Source organism: Acartia tonsa, chromosome 2, assembly GCF_053477335.1.
Source record: "Acartia tonsa isolate MP-2025a chromosome 2, ASM5347733v1, whole genome shotgun sequence".
NCBI classification, from domain to species: Eukaryota; Metazoa; Arthropoda; class Copepoda; order Calanoida; family Acartiidae; genus Acartia; species Acartia tonsa.
In genome coordinates this window covers 7605268-7622273 of record NC_137261.1, presented here as the reverse complement: position 1 = coordinate 7622273, position 17006 = coordinate 7605268, and the positions used below count along the sequence as shown (strand labels likewise).

The 17006-nt window shown below is 34.5% G+C and overlaps 2 protein-coding genes across 5 annotated transcripts in view; one reads left to right on the top strand and one right to left on the bottom strand.

The window, feature by feature from the left end:
* Positions 1 to 966: 966 nt before the first annotated feature.
* LOC145335458 (uncharacterized) lies at positions 967 to 10166 on the bottom strand. 2 transcript variants are annotated; one of them, XM_080181225.1, is made up of 11 exons: positions 9668 to 10166; positions 8420 to 8695; positions 7974 to 8176; positions 7850 to 7943; positions 7607 to 7751; positions 7295 to 7387; positions 6999 to 7137; positions 6046 to 6201; positions 2485 to 2584; positions 2065 to 2199; positions 967 to 1600 (listed from the first exon to the last, which is right to left on the bottom strand). In XM_080181225.1, exons 1-11 carry the CDS (start codon positions 9773 to 9775, stop codon positions 1529 to 1531), a joined length of 1521 nt encoding a protein of 506 aa, XP_080037351.1. In that variant the 5' UTR covers positions 9776 to 10166; the 3' UTR covers positions 967 to 1528. The 2 variants fall into 2 exon arrangements, with proteins under 2 accessions (XP_080037351.1, XP_080037342.1); XM_080181216.1 differs by having other exon boundaries at positions 7850 to 8176.
* The window catches only part of LOC145335438 (uncharacterized), a 43659-nt gene continuing 29118 nt past the window's right edge, over positions 2466 to 17006 (top strand). For all 3 annotated transcript variants that reach the window (XR_013885223.1, XR_013885222.1, XM_080181193.1), the window contains exon 1: positions 2466 to 2606. The gene's annotated coding sequence lies outside the window, so the exon portion shown is untranslated. The remainder of the gene's footprint in view (positions 2607 to 17006) is intronic.

Below are 17006 nucleotides of genomic sequence, written 5' to 3'. Positions count from 1 at the left end.
TAATTTGAGGTTTTATTGTTTACTTTCAGAGAATATTTATGATAAAAAATGTAAATGGATACAAGTTGTTGATACGCACGTCAAATAGTTTATATTTATTTTCACGGATTATTTAATAAACAAGGATGACAACATCCATAAAAGCGAAACTCTGAAACGGTAATATAATTGAATATTAATACTTGAAGAGTATCAGAACCGAATAATCAGAATATAAGTGTATATTGTATAAAAGTAGAAACAACATTGTATGTAAACTTGTTGAAAAACTACGTAAATACATGATATTGTTTAAGGACATACTTACATTTTGAGGACTTGATTATAGAGATGCTTCGCTTATATATTGGAACTTTGTTGTCCTAGGAATCAGTATTCTAAAAATCAGATCAATCAGATAATTTTATCATATAATTATTTGTTATTAAAAAGGTTAAAAATCAACATGTTTTAAATAGACGTACGGACGGTTATAGAGTTGTTACGCTTTCTAAATCGTACCTAACTACTACAGGAATCACCATGCAAAGTTTGAAATCGATAGGACAATTCTAACATACCTAAATTATCGAAAAAAGCTATCAGTTACGGACGGACGGACCCTAATTATAGAAAAGCTTCGCTTTTAATAACGCATTAATTTAATATCAAACATGTCCATCTTTAAAATACAGGATGATTATTATGGTTTAAGACTTGATTAGCGAGATGGTTAATGCCTTATAGTTCAAGAATTTGATAATATTGAACATGCAAGTTTATAAAGGTTAAATATATATCTCATTTGAAATGGTCATTCGGAAATTTTGGTAATGATAATAATATTTTGTTTTAAATCAATTCTTTCCTTCGCTAGGGACAGGCGAATTTAAGTACTATTGTCGCATAGGTCAAACGTAGAATCAAAAGGTTTTATGTATTAATTTTGACCAACAATCAATTTAAGACGACATACTAAACAACACATTATAATAAATACATTTATTTTCAATATATTACAAAAATATAAAAATTAAGTGTAATAATTAAGTCTAACAAAATAACAATTTAATAAATATGTATCTTACACTGGAAAACAAAATAATGAATTTGAAGTATTTCAGAAAAATAATTTACAAAAAAAACATTAGGGACATCTTTTTAAAAGATGAATATCTAACATGTAACAAAAAGTATAGGGAACACGAATGTTTTAATGAAAGCTGATAAATATTGTCATTTTTTTAAAGGAAGAATGCAAATAATATTTGTTGTCCTAATAACTTAATATAACAGCAAGTCAAAAGTTATATTTCCATTAACATTGTTGTAATTCTCATTTTTGTAAAGATATGTGGATGGTTGTTAAGACAATCAAATAAAAATCAGCTTACAATCTTTGAGAACAGTGCGCTAATTCAACAGGATAAATAATGTAATCCACTTCATAGAAATATCCCTTTGCTATTAAAATTTCTTTGTAGAACATAATGTCTGGAAGAATGTTTGTTTTTACTTGTAATACTGTAATGTTACAATAACAAAATGTTTATGTCCTCATTTTAACTCCAGAGGAAGACTGGTCTCTAGGATCACGGAAGAAGCTCTTCACAAAATATACCTGAAATTATAAATGATGTAGAATATACGTGGATATTATAACAGGGGATATGTTGTCAATTTATGTTGCTAACAATTATTGGTCAGCTTATTCATCCAGTAGGTTGGGGTAAAGAGGGTGGATCGTTATTTTAGCCAGCTAAAAGTTTCACGTTATTAGAGTACATGATAATCTGGTTCAAGATCCTTGTACCTAATAATAAATCCATTGTAAATGCTAATAAAAAACGACAGTAGTAATTCGTTAAAATCATATTAATCGGATATTATTTCTAGAAGCAGAATTAATACAAACAAATGTTTTAGAGGCTTAATATGTATTGATTTACTCTTAGATTAGCTACCTAATATTAATTAAAATACCTTTGAACATTATCTGTATTATAATATTCTCATTATGGAGTGAAAGAACCTTCCCATAAGAACTGCCCCCCACGTCTGTTTAATAACTATTTACTTTCTCACCTGAACAACTGTACAAAGAATAACAACAAAGCACTGGACAGACGACCATGTCTGTACATAACTGGCATTGTCAGTCAACACATTGTAATCTCGAGTCTCGTGACTCCGTGACGAACTCTGGAATTGTCTCATCACCTAGAAACAAAAGTAATAAATGTGGAGTTAGTATGTTATGTGCATGAAGATTTGTAATACTGCATCATTTTTATGACTATGGAGTAGATTAGATGTTTTAAGTCCATAAAAAAACATTCAAATATATTCCTTCCATTACAAAACAAAATTCTTTTTAATTGTTATATTTCAGACAAATACAAAAAATGGCATAAAAAGTGATAAAAGCCAAACCAAATACAAAGTGCACATTCAAGTGAGGATTTAAAAAATTCGTCAAATTAACCAAAAAAAACTGTTATATACCTGAATTCTTTGGTCAACAGTTTTAAGTGCCAGGGTGAAATTTTCTACGGTGACATCCATTTCCTCAAGTTCTTGGCTAAACTTCTCCCATTCATCATACCTGCAAGATTTATTACATTAAGGTAGGAAATCCATTTTGATCTTTATTAAGTTAAGATAGCAATTTCATCTGGACTAATGAACAACTTACTATTATTATTCAAAAATTATCTTGACTTGGTACATGTATTATAACTACATTTCACTAAAACTTTGGTTCCTATTTTGATGGGTTGGTTCCAAACTCATAATTTTAACAACGTTACAAGGGGGGGGGGGGAAGTTTGTACACTTATAGGAAATGAAATTCAGTATCAAATTTTGGGAGGGACGTGTGGGCTTGTGTTTATAGTTATCGACCTAATTCTTTTTGTAAAAGCTCTTATATGACTGGATGTACACGGAAAACTTTTAAAAATGAATTTCGGGACTTTCCTTCTAGGGGCTAGTGGAGCAAAAGACCCCCCAAAACACTAAAAATATGAGTTCTGAGCTTATTTTTAGAGATATCAACCTGATTTTTTTAATGAAAACTTTTTACAAATAACTGAACTTAGTAACCATTACACATTTCATTTTGGGACTTTCCTTCTATGGGCTTGTGGAGCAAGAGACCCCCCAAAACTAAGAATAGGAGTTCTGAGCTTATTTTTGAAGATATCAACCTGATTTTTTTAAAAGATAACTTTATTAAAATAACTGAACTAAGTAACCATTACACATTTCATTTTGGGACTTTCCTTCTAGGGGCTTGTGGAGCAAGAGACCCCCCAAAACTAAGAATAGGAGTTCTGAGCTTATTTTTGAAGATATCAACCTGATTTTTTAAAAGTAAACTTTATTAAAATAACTGAACTAAGTAACCATTACACATTTCATTTTGGGACTTTCCTTCTAGGGTCTTGTGGAGCAAGAGACCCCCCCAAACTAAGAACAGGAATTCTGAGCTTATTTTTGAAGATATCAACCTGATTTTTTTTAAAGAAATCTTTTTTAAAACAACTGAACTAAGTAACCATTACACATTTCATTTGGGGACTTTCCTTCTAGGGGCTTGTGGAGCAAGAGACCCCTCAAATCTAAAAAAACGAGTTCTGAGCTTGTTTTTTAAGAATCAACCTGATTTTTTTAATGTAAACTTTTTAAAAATAACTTAACTAAGTAATCATTACACATTTCATTTTGGGACTTTCCTTCTAGGGGCTTGTGGAGCAAAAGACCCCCCAAAACTAAAAATAGAATTTCTGAGATTATTTTTGAAGACATCAACCTGAATTTTAAAGAAATCTTTTTAAAAATAACTGAACTAAGTAACCATTACACATTTCATTTTGTAACTTTCCTTCTAGGGGCTTGTGGAGTAAAAGACCCCACAAAACTATAAAAAGGAGTTTTGAGCTTATTTTTAAAGATATCAACCTGATTTTTCAAAGAACTTTTTAAAAATAAATGAACTAAGTAACCTTTACAGATTTATTTTTGGGACTTTCTTTCTAGGGGCTAGTGGGGCAAAAGACCCCCTAAACACTAAAAATATTAGTTCTGACCTTATTTTAAAAGATATCTATCAACCTGATTTTATGAGGAAAACTTTTTTCACATAACTAAACTACGTAGCCACAACAGATTTTTTTAAAAATCAGGTTGATATCTTTAAAAATAAGCTCTTAAAAATATTTTAAGTGTTTAGGGAGGTCTTTTGCTCCACAAGCCGCTAGAAGGAAAGTCCCAAAATGAAATGTGTAATGGTTACTTGGTACAGTTATGTTAAAAAAGTTTTCTTTAAAAAAAATCAGGTTTCATTTTGGGTCTTTCCTTCTGGGGGCTCGTTGGGCAAAAGACCTCCAAAAAGCTGAAAATATGAGTTCTGAGCTTATTTTTAAAGATATCAATAATGTGTAATGGTTACTTAGTTCAGTTATTTTAAAAAGTTTTTTTTTTTTAAATCAGGTTGATATCTTTAAAAATAAGCTCAGAAATAATATTTTTAGTTTTGGGGGTTATTTGCTCCACAAGCCCCTAGAAGGAAAGTTACAAAATGAAATGTGTAATGGTTACTTAGTTCGGTTATGTCAAAAAAGTTTTCTTAAAAAAATCAGGCTGATATTTTAAAAATAAGCTCATAACTTCTTTTTTTAGTTTTTGGGGGTCTTTTGCTCCACAAGCCGCTAGAAGGAAAGTCCCAAAATTAAATATGTAATGGTTACTTATATCAGTTATTTTAATAAAGTTTTCTTTAAAGTATCTAGTTGATATCTTAATAAATAAGCTCAGAACTAATATTTTTAGTTTTGGGGGTCTTTTGCTCCACAAGCCCCTAAAAGTAAAGCCCAAAAATAAAATGTGTAATGGTTACTAAGTTCAATTATGTTAAAAAAGTTTTCTTTGAAAAAAATCAGGTTAATATCTTTAAAAATAAGCTCAGAACTCATATCTTTAGTGTTTTGGGGGGTCTTTTGCTCCACAAGCCCCTAAAAGGTAAGTTCCAAAATGAAGTGTGTTATGGTCACTTAGATCAGTTATTTTAATAAAGTTTTCTATAAAAAATTAGGTTGATATCTTTAAAAATAAGCTCAGAACTCCTATTCTTAGTTTTGAGGGTCTTTTGCTCCACAAGCCCCTAAAAGGAAAGTCCCAAAATGAAATGTATAATGATTACTTAGTTCAGTAATTTTTAAAAAGTTTTCTTTAAAAAAAATCAGGTTGATATCTTAAAAAACAAGCTTAGAACTCGTATTTTTAGCTTTGAGGGGTCTCTTGCTCCACAAGCCCCTAGAAGGAAAGTCCCAAAATGAAATGTGTAATGGTTACTTAGTTCAGTTGTTTTAAAAAAGATTTCTTTAAAAAAAATCAGGTTGTTATCTTCAAAAATAAGCTCAGAATTCATGTTCTTAGTTTTGGGGGGTCTCTTGCTCCACAAGACTGTAGAAGGAAAGTCACAAAATGAAATGTGTAATGGTTACTTAGTTCAGTTATTTAAATAAAGTTTTCTTTAAAAAAAAATCAGGTTGATATCTTCAAAAATAAGCTCAGAACTCCTATTCTTAGTTTTGGGGGGTCTCTTGCTCCACAAGCCCCTAGAAGGAAAGTCCCAAAATGAAATGTGTAATGGTTACTAAGTTCAGTTATTTGTAAAAAGTTTTCATTAAAAAAATCAGGTTGATATCTCTAAAAATAAGCTCAGAACTTATATTTTTAGTGTTTTGGGGGGTCTTTTGCTCCACTATCCCCTAGAAGGAAAGTCCCGAAATTCAATTTTAAAAGTTTTCCGTGTACATCCAGTCATATAAGAGCTTTTACAAAAAGAATTAGGTCGATAACTATAAACACAAGCCCACACGTCCCTCCCAAAATTTGATACTGAATTTCATTTCCTATAAGTGTACAAACTTCCCCCCCCCCCCCCCCCTTAATAATTAAAATCTACAGTACGGGTGAAATAGATTAGTTATTATTATTGGGAATGTTTATTGTTTTATCGTCCATTGTCCTATCCCCTAAGATCCCTGGTATTAGGTTTACCTGAATGTGGTTATGTAGAGGTTGACCAGCTTGGCTGAGAACCTGGAGAACTGATTGTCCAGGCATACACTGTAGTAGCCACCAGTGGCTGCGCTCTCCTCGTATTCAGAGGATGCCTTCCATGCATACGGATGCACAACTTTGGTTGACGGGTCCCTAGAAAGGAAATTTTCATCATAAAATTTTGCTGCCAAATTAATTTTGTGGGAGGGTGTAATCTCCCCTTTACCGCCCCGCCTTGGACGACACGTCCCTGTGGTAACCTCCCCCCAACCAGTTATAAACCTTCCCAGATTCAGTGGTTAGAGAGTTATTTTGGTACATATAGACAGACATTCCGTTACTTATAAATAAAAAAGCAGTTAGAATAAATGTTTTTTTTTTAAATTTCCAATATTTGTTTGAAAATGTTATTAGTCAAAATTATGGAAAGAAGGTACATTTAAAAAAAACGGGTTTAGGAGTTTTTTGAGGTTTCAACCCCCCCCCCCCAAAAAAAAAAAAAAATTGCTTAATATTGAATTTTGTCTTCTCATTGTTTTTAGGTTTTACGATATGTATTTATTTTACCATATTAGCTAACGTCATTGCAGTCGTTTATTGCGTTAAAAGTCACTAAAAAAAACACCCTTTTTATCAAGTTATAAGGTTTTCCATTAATTATAGTAGACGAACATACATAAAATTCATGCAAAGACTTCATGAAATTCACACAAATTAAAAAAATAACGATCACATCCTATAAAGCATGACCGACAGACAGACGGGCTAAACAAGTTACAGATGAAATGATTTTAGCTGTCGATGTTTAATAGCAGCCGAGAAAATCATATTTCCCCGATAGCGTCACGGACTGAATGACGGACATACAAAGTGAATAAATGAGTAGCTTCTCTACTAAAAATCTTGTAACCAGTTGACCATCAAATAAAAATATAAAAAATGAAAATTACCTGACGGCCATTCCTATGGCACCATCTCCACCCTTGAGAACCTGGTATGAAACATATAGGGTAGCTCCGGGATGTACGTACTGCCAGTAACAGTCCTCTTTGCCTGCGTCTACGTGAACCTTGTACTCCATTGCAATACCTGGAGACAAATTGAAATGACCTTTGATTTTATTTTGATTAATATAATTCATTCACATTGTTTTAAACATTTGATCTTTATGGGGCATTTGATATATTTATCCATTAACTTCAATTTGTATAACATGGATTTGGTTTTGCCCAAATTTTATTTTTACCTGGGGCGGAATCAATCCAGTTACCAGCTGACCAGGGACCATCCTGTGCTGGGGGAGGAGGTGGAGTGGGTGGGGCTATGTTAGCTGCATGTCCTGAACAAAAAAAAGATAATTAGCTTGTTGGACCATTAAAGTTTGCTTATAGAGACTACGTTTGTATCAAGGTATACATTTTTCCAACAAGGACAGAATTTTTACATTTTATATTAATTTCTACATTCAAAATTTGTTACTGAAAACTTTTGTTAGGCGAGGTGCACTATTTCTTTGTTGGGGGTGTGACTGTTGGCACGTTATATTTTTAAAATTTACCTGGAGGCATTTGTGGCATCTGTCCAGCAGCAGCCTGAGCAGCTTGTTGTTGCTGAAGCTGTGCAAATTGTTGTGGAGACATGCCAGGTGGAAGCTGTTGAGGTTGGCCCATCTGTGGGGGAGGCACTCCAGGGGCCATGCGAACCTTAGAAAGTTAAGAATTATATGTCTAGGTTTAAGATTTGCTTATGAGGAAACATGTTTTTTTTCTTTAATTAAAATCGATAATCTAAACATTCCTACCTGTTGTTGCTGTTGTGGTGGGACACCTGGAGCAAACTTTTGCTGTTGCTGTTGTGCAGGTGGGACACCTGGAGCAAACCGTTGTTGCTGTTGTCCAGGGTTAGGTGCTTGGGCAAACTGTTGTTGCTGAGGGGGAGCAACGCCTGGAGCAAATCTTTGTTGTTGCTGCTGTGGTTGGGCAAATTGTTGTTGTGGGGGAGCCACACCAGGTGCAAATCTTTGTTGTTGCTGTTGGGGAGGTGGTTGTTGGGCAAATTGTTGTTGCTGTTGGGGCTGTTGCACCACTCTTTGCTGTTGTTGCTGAGGTGGAGGTGGCGGCTGGGCAAACTAAATAAAATGTTTCCTAGATATTTTATAGTATCCATAAGAAAATTTATATTTTACATAATAATAGCTTCCAATAAGTTTTAATAGTCGCCATATTTCATTCACTACCTAATTGCAGACTTTCTCTAAACAAAATTCAATTTTTTTAATATCATTTTTGGAGAATGAAAACAGATACCTAGACTGACAGACCAGGTATATTATTTGCATATGACCACTTGGTGATTGAAAGGTACTAATTACCTGTTGTTGTTGGGGAGGTGGGGCAGGTTGTCCTTGTTGGGCCGGTGGTGGCTGATTAAACTGTCCTTGTTGGGGAGGAGGTTGCTGGTTGAATTGCTGTTGCCCCTGGGGTGGTGGTTGATTGAATTGCTGTTGGCCTTGGGGAGGTGGTTGATTAAACTGTTGTTGTCCTTGTTGGGGGGGAGGTGGTTGATTAAACTGTTGTTGCCCTTGCTGGGGAGGAGGTTGTTGATTGAAATGCTGTTGCTGAGGAGGAGGTTGATTATTTAATTGTTGCTGAAAAAAAAATAAGTTTAATTTTTTTCTTGTAAAAAGTTGGAATTAGTTGTGTTAAAGATGCGCCATGACAAGAATAAAGTATTTTTTTTAAAGGGGGGGGGGGGCGAAAGTGACACTTTTTGAAACCAAAACTAAAAGTCAAAGGAACTCAACTAAAAAAAGTGTTACAGGTCTGACATTTTGCATGGCAGTTGCTTTATAGGGGTACAATATGGAACTGTGAAGAAACGGCGGCGCAACCGCCGAAAACCGCCGAGAAAAGGCAACAAAAATTACGGCGGTTTTCGGCGGTTGCGCCGCCGTTTCTTCACAGTTCCATATTGTACCCCTATAAAGCAACTGCCATGCAAAATCTCAGACCTGTAACCCTTTTTTTTAGTTCAGTTCCTTTGTTGACTCTTAGTTTTGGTTTCAAAAAGTGTCACTTTCGCCCCCCCCCCCCCCCCCCTTTAAATAACACTTGTTTAAATGTTTAAGAATATAAAGGTAGAATTTTTACTTCAATACATTATTTTAAGCGTATGTGCTTTTTTGTTTTTTGTTCATTTCATTCCTATACATTCTCATAGATAAACATTTTTTAATAAATACACTATTTGAAAACTGCTATACTAACTTAAATAACATTATCGCATTGTATTTTCTAGCTATTAAGGAAAGGTCAACCCAACTCAGGAGAAAAAATATTAAGTGTTGATTTCATTTGTAATGCAGAATGAAATATTATAAGATTTACCATTTATATGCTGTCCTAAAGGTCTGGCCAATGTAACAAATTTAATTGTTTTGCGAAAATTAATGAGCGTTTAGTTATAAGGCAGTCATAAAATTTCGTGTATTAATCTAATAAAAAAATTATTTAAGCCTGTATAAAATGCAGTCACAATTTCTTCAAAGTTTAGGTTTATTGGTTAGTTTGTCCCTCAAAGGCGTGAGTTTTTATATTTACCCATTTTAATTAAGTCTGACCTGTTGTGGAGGTTGTTGATTAAACTGTTGTTGATTAGGATCCTGAAACTGTTGTCCGACCACACCAACAATTATCACAGCTGTTAAACTTAATGTTTGAGCCAACATTTTTAGAGTATTTTTATATTATTGACCAAGAATTTAAATTTATGTTTTATTATCACAGCATTTTTGCTTTTTTGTTTTGTGTTAATTTCAGTATGAAAAGAGAGAGCTGACTGTTAGAGAGAAAAGTTTTATATTGTTTGTAGCAGACAATTCTACAAGAGTTTGTATGTGTAAGAGCTAAAACTAGGTTTCCCAAGTTTTCCTGTGCTGTAGATTCACAGTTTAATTTTGATGTGGATTATTTCAAGATTGTATTGTAACTATTGTGTTACTGGAACCATGTCTAGAGTATACGTGTATATAATCAACAGGTTTATGCCAACCACTCAGCTCTCCTCGCCGCACACCACCAGTTGTACCGTACCAACCACTCAGCTCTGCTCGCCGCACACCACCAGTTGTACCGTACCAACCACTCAGCTCTGCTCGCCGCACACCACCAGTTGTACCGTACCAACCACTCAGCTCTGCTCGCCGCACACCACCAGTTGTACCGTACCAACCACTCAGCTCTGCTCGCCGCACACCACCAGTTGTACCGTACCAACCACTCAGCTCTGCTCGCCGCACACCACCAGTTGTACCGTACCAACCACTTAGCTCTGCTCGCCTCACACCACCAGTTGTACCGTATCAACCACTCAGCTCTGCTCGCCGCACACCAGCAGTTGTACCGTACCAACCACTCAGCTCTGCTCGCCGCACACCACCAGTTGTACCGGCACGGAGGATTACCCAGGGATTGGGAGAAGGGTTACAAGAAATATTTTAAGGGAGATAAAAGAACACCTTTTCTTATTGATAAAATAATAGAATAGAATTTTGCCTTTTACTTTTCTGCCAATGAATTATTTATTTGACACTAGGTAAAATAAAAATTCATCTTTATTTCCTATTTCATTCAAGTTTTCATAAAAACAGGATGACAACATCTATAAAACCAAAACTCAACAAATTAGACAGTTAAACAAACTATGATTATTGAAGAAAAAGAATATTACATATAAGTCTAAAAAAAACATTGCTGAAATGTAGGGTGTTTAATACGGCCATTTTTAAATTGGATCGATTTTAATTTAATCATACATAGTAACCAATCGTGAGGGAAATCGCAATTTCAAAAGTGGAATGATAAGAATAATTAAACCATATAAGAATTGTTATAAATCAACTTTCTGTTCATAATTATATAGATGCTTTGCATTTTTATCTTTAAGTTTTATATTATACAAACGGCCAGTTCTTATATATTTAAGGTTACAGAAATTTTTTTCTAGATATTTAAGGGTTTGTATGTCTTCACACAAAAGGACAGTTCATTTTCAGGAAAATCAGTCATCTTAAATATTAAACTGTTGAAATTTTATTTTTTAATCTTTATCTCTGTCTAGGTAGTAAATAACCATAGGAAGATTAAGAAGTCACCCTACGTTTTGAGGAGGTGCCCGCATGAGTAAAAAAGCTTGGTTATCGTTCAAATCAACCCCCCCCCCCTCCCTCCCCCATCTTGCTTTTATCCTTGAATGTCGTTGTTACCTTATTGAATTAAAGAATTTAAAAGCAAAAGATGTAAAAGAACATTTTGTCTCAAATTTCCCTGGGAAAATCATAGAAAATAATACCTATTCAGGAGAGAATTAATTTAATCACCATTGACCTATTCTTTTAAAGGAATTTCAGGATGGTGTTCTCGTATTTATCCAGAGGAATACATCCCCCCACCCCGGTGGTCTTCAAAGTTTTAGTCATACTTGAAAGTTTTAATCTTGACAAGTTGAAGAAATACTTTTAGACACAGTTATCATGGGGAAAAAAGATTCAGAATTAGGTCAATGATAATAGGTTGATCTTTTTCCTGAAAATATATTGTAAATCTAGTTTGGTGTAGCTTGAAAATATTGTTCGAAAGACCTATATGTGTGTATTTTTTTTATTTGGGGGGGGTGTGATTTGACAAAATAATTTGCCTAACACATAAACCTGGGGGGAAATAAAACCCCATTTGTATTGTCTTTACGAAGACGATGTACAAAGGGCCTTTTTATTAAAAAATACAATAGAATTAAGTTTAGTATTAGAAAAGTGTTTAGCTAGTGATAGGTGTTGGTTACTTTTTTTAAGTTGGGTTTATCAAGTATTAGGCACAAGTAATTACAATATCAATTTTTGATTATCATATTTTAAATCACAATTGTCCTCCTAAATATGTAAGTAATATATTTATCAACTAGCAGCTGCGCCCCTAGGTGTTCTGAATTTAAGAGTTTATGAAAATACAGAAAAACCATCCTTAACGCTTAAATCTAAAAATAAGATAGCCTTAAACCCTTCGGGGACATATGTAAAGCTACCTAAAATGGTTCAGAATCAATCGGTTCAGAAGTTATTAAATTCTTAAGCTACAGACAGTAAACCTTATTACTTTACTTATATATTAGGGTATAATGACACTAATTATGATTAAATTCAATATCTCATTATATTTTCAAGGCGCATAAATTAGGGCTTGACATTTTACTGATTTACTGACTGCTAATTTAACGATAAAACAATCAAATCTGAAATTTGTAGAATGTCAAAACTTAATAAGCAGAATATTAATCTTAAAGTATAAACAAAATGTAATTTAACTATTTCACTTGTTGCAAATTACTAAATACAACATTCTGTTTATGGACATATGTACTTTTTTGGACTTCATTATAGACCAGTGGCGTGCGAAGCACTTTGTCTAGGGGGGGGCATTTTGAAGATTTTGTAAAATTTTGCCCCCCCCTAAATCAAAGTGCCCCGGGGGGGCACTTTGCTTTAGGGGGGGGCATTTTGATTATATATACTAATTTTAAATAAGGGCGTTTTAAGGGGTGGGATTATTTGATTATGGGCCTCCTAGTCCTTATCCCTTCTTCCCCATCCCTTCCCCCATCCCTTCCCCCATCCCTTCCCCCATCTCTATTTCCCATTTATATCCCCCACCTCTTCCCCCCCCATATCTCTTCCCCCCCCATCTCTTCTCTCCCATCCCTTCTCCCCACCCTGCAATGACAGAAGGGAAGGGAGCTAGAAAGCATCTTTGAAAAAATAGTACAGAAGATAAATTAACCTTTCTTCAAATATGCAGGGAGGGAGGGGTTTTTGGGCTATTTATTACACTAGTCCCCAATATTTCATAGCAGAAACCATTTGGAAGGGCGCGAAGCGCAAATTTTTTTCTTCAAATATGCAAGGAGGGAGAGGTTTTTGGGCTATTTATTACACTAGTCCCCAATATTACATAGCAGAAACCATTTGGAAGGGCGCGAAGCGCAAATTTTTTTCTTCAAATATGCAGGGAGGGAGGGGTTTTTGGGCTATTTATTACACTAGTCCCCAATATTACATAGCAGAAACCATTTGGAATGGCGCAAAGCGCAAATTTTTTTCTTCAGATATGCAGGGAGGGAGGGGTTTTTGGGCTATTTATTACACTAGTCCCCAATATTACATAGCAGAAACCATTTGGAATGGCGCAAAGCGCAAATTTTTTTCTTCAGATATGCAGAGAGGGAGGGGTTTTTGGGCTATTTATTACACTAGTCCCCAATATTTCATAGCAGAAACCATTTGGAAGGGCGTGAAGCACAATTTTTTTTCTTCAAATATGCAGGGAGGAAGGGGTTTTTGGGCTATTTATTACACTAGTCCCCAATATTTCATAGCAGAAACCATTTGGAAGGGCGCGAAGCGCAAATTTTTTTCTTCAAATATGCAGGGAGGGAGAGGTTTTTGGGCTATTTATTACACTAGTCCCCAATATTACATAGCAGAAACCATTTGGAAGGGCGCGAAGCGTAAATTTTTTTCTTCAAATATGCAGGGAGGGAGGGGTTTTTGGGCTATTTATTACACTAGTCCCCAATATTTCATAGCAGAAACCATTTGGAAGGGCGCGAAGCGCAAATTTTTTTCTTCAAATATGCAGGGAGGGAGAGGTTTTTGGGCTATTTATTACACTAGTCCCCAATATTACATAGCAGAAACCATTTGGAAGGGCGCGAAGCGTAAATTTTTTTCTTCAAATATGCAGGGAGGGAGGGGTTTTTGGGCTATTTATTACACTAGTCCCCAATATTTCATAGCAGAAACCATTTGGAAGGGCGCGAAGCGCAAATTTTTTTCTTCAAGTATGCAGGGAGGGAGGGGTTTTTGGGCTATTTATTACACTAGTCCCCAATATTTCATAGCAGAAACAATTTGGAAGGGCGCAAAGCGCAAATTTTTTTCTTCAAATATGCAGGGAGGGAGGGGTTTTTGGGCTATTTATTACACTAGTCCCCAATATTTCATAGCAGAAACCATTTGGAAGGGCGCGAAGCGCAAATTTTTTTCTTTAAATATGCAGGGAGGGAGGGGTTTTTGGGCTATTTATTACACTAGTCCCCAATATTTCATATAAAATTTTCTTATTCGTTGGCTCAACAACTTTGGGGACTTTAATGGAATTTTGATTGGTTGGTTAATTAAGTCGAGTTTCCATACATTTCATCCACTAATTGTAATCTATATAAGGGGAAATTTTGTGTATCATCATTGGGGATGTACAAAATTTCTTTGGTAAAAAGTTTATATTATAAAAAATAAAATACTTCCTATAACCTGGTTTGTTATGTTCAGTGAAAAAAGATTATAACCTAATTTCTACATTAATTTAAAAATTTGGTAAGGTTAAATGAATAGTAACTGTCTGTTTGGCGCGAAGCGCCAAAATATTTTTTTTGGAGTATTTCTTGATCTTTTTTTTTTGAAACTGGGATAGTTTTGCTTTTTGTAGGGTAGGGGGCAAAAAGGGGCATTTTTGTTGACCAGGGGGGGGCAAAATGGGGCATTTTTTAACATTTAGGGGGGGGCAGGGGGGGCGGTTGCTAGGGGGGGGCAGGGGGGGGCGTTTTGGTCGCTAGGGGGGGGCGATTGCCCCAAATGCCCCCTTCGGTTCGCACGCCACTGTTATAGACATGCTTCGCATTGTTCTCGAAATCAGATGAATTGGAAAATTATATCATGCAAAGAATCTTATCAAAAAAGTTTTAAAAAATTAGCATATTTTTAATTGACGTACGGACTTTCTGGTAAGGGTTATAGAGTGGCTATGCTTTCTAAATCGTACCTAGTTGTTATAAGGATCATATTCCAAAGTTTTGAATCGATATAACAATTCTAACATGCCTAATTTAACAAAAAGAACAAACTGCGACGTACGAAGGTACAACCCCCAATCATAGAAAAGCTTAGCTTTTTAAAAGCGACTTATGTGGAGATTAATTTGTGGCTGAAAAAAAAAGATTTTATTTACTGAAGCTGCGGATTGCTGACTCAATAGCGAGTAAAAAATATGGTAGGCAGCAGCGACTTACGATTGCCTGCCGATCCCTGATATAAATCGTAGTTTAATAATATGAATCTTATTGCAACTATTATTGCCCTCAAGAAGTATAAACGTTCTGACAAAAATACTAAAACAAATATAATAGCCAAAGTTAGGAATTATTTTACTAATGTATAGGAATCTACATTTACACACTATTTACTACAATTTATAATTGATTTATTTAAAAATCCAATTTAATTAAATTTATAATTGATCCAACAACATCTTCAATTTTTGTTGTTGTTTAAAATGAACACCTAAAATAATAAGATGGGTCATTACTTCTGTATCCTTAATCCCCAAACCACCCCATCCCCTTGAAATTATTTTCAAGCCTTAATATTTCCCCATTACCTATCAATTCCCCATTAAACACGCTACTTCTGAATAATATTAAACATTATTAGATCAAAGACACTTTAGTGCTGACAAATTAACTTTTTAAAGCAATTATCTGGAGAAATATTTTTTTTCTTCTGGTTGATAACTTTCTATTCATATCAATTGCATCCTTCAAAAACAACGAAATAAAAACCGCTTTCTTTATTTTGACCGGACTAGGGAGACGTGTGTACCCTAAGTAACGGAGTATTTAATGACAATTAAATTGGTGCCTCTTTTATCAATTGGTATTGGCATCACGGGGCAAATCTCAAGATGAAATATAAGTTGGAATTAACTAGTAAACTTTTATATTTTCACCTGGTTATTTCTTGTTATTGTGCATGGATGATATGTGAAATACAATTTTAAAGTAAAAGTAAGTGTAATACATGACTTCTTTTATTCTATTTTAATTTTAGTGAAATAATGGTGCTTTCGCATTTTACTTAACTAAAGATTATTATCTCTTTCTGAATTTACTTTTGAAATTAAAGCAAAATTTTAACTAAGGAGTTCAACTTTTTTTGAGGGTGGTAATAGTTCTTAGCATGGAGGCAATTCAGATATTTTTATTGGGGGGGGGGGGGTATTTACTATCTATGATTTTTTTTAGAAAGGGGGGGGGGTACCTGATAACCTCGGGTGAGGTGGTAGTCTTCCTGGGCTGCACAGCCAACTTCATGACCACCAAAGGGGGGGGGGGGGTTAACATTGGGGCCTATGTAGTCTTAAAATATTTTTTTTGTAAAAAAAAATGCCTGAACTGTATTGCGATGGAAATATTTTTGGCTTGTTTAAAAAAATCTAGGAGGTTTTTTTTTACCCTATAAAAAATGTTTTGGGATGCCCCTGGCACGCATAGGGATGGGAGTATTACCTTCATTACACCCCCTTTATCTTTAAGATTTATGTTGTTCTTTCTTTTGGTTGATTGGTTGGTCGTTAAAACCCTTGTTAGGTTTTATAACCTAAACAAAAGTAGGTCTACAAGTTCTGTATTTGTGTGCGATGATATAAAAGGGTACACAAAATATCGCGTATTATAGACTTTTTCCCGTTGTTTTTTTAGCCCCGAGGGGCCGAAGGTACTGACTAACTAAATTGTTAACAATCGTCCGATGCTATACATGATTTTTCAGTATGGCAGAGAACCGGTTCTAATTCAGCGGATATTAATAGGTTTCGAAGCCACACTTGAAAAAAAATGACAATAATCGTCCTTCATTTGCTTATTTCAAATCTAATTGAGTTCAGTTTTTAAAAAATATAAATGCTCACATAGTTACTTTTAGAAAAGAATGTTTCATTATTTTTTATTTTCCTCACATTTTTAATGAATGATTCTTGTTCTATTAGGATATAAAAGTATTATGAACTATAAAGGGAATTTTCCAACAACAATGTGCGTGTATGTACTTCTTAACACGTAGACTGTGTTCTATA

Excerpts from the sequence above, each read along its gene's own strand:
- LOC145335458 (XM_080181216.1), bottom strand. The coding sequence starts at position 9,775 with ATGTTGGCTCAAACATTAAGTTTAACAGCTGTGATAATTGTTGGTGTG. Across the intron at positions 2,585-6,045 it reads CTCTACATAACCACATTCAG|GTATGATGAATGGGAGAAGT; the intron begins GTAAACCTAATA and ends TAAATCTTGCAG. Across the intron at positions 2,200-2,484 it reads CTGTTGACCAAAGAATTCAG|GTGATGAGACAATTCCAGAG; the intron begins GTATATAACAGT and ends TTTTGTTTCTAG.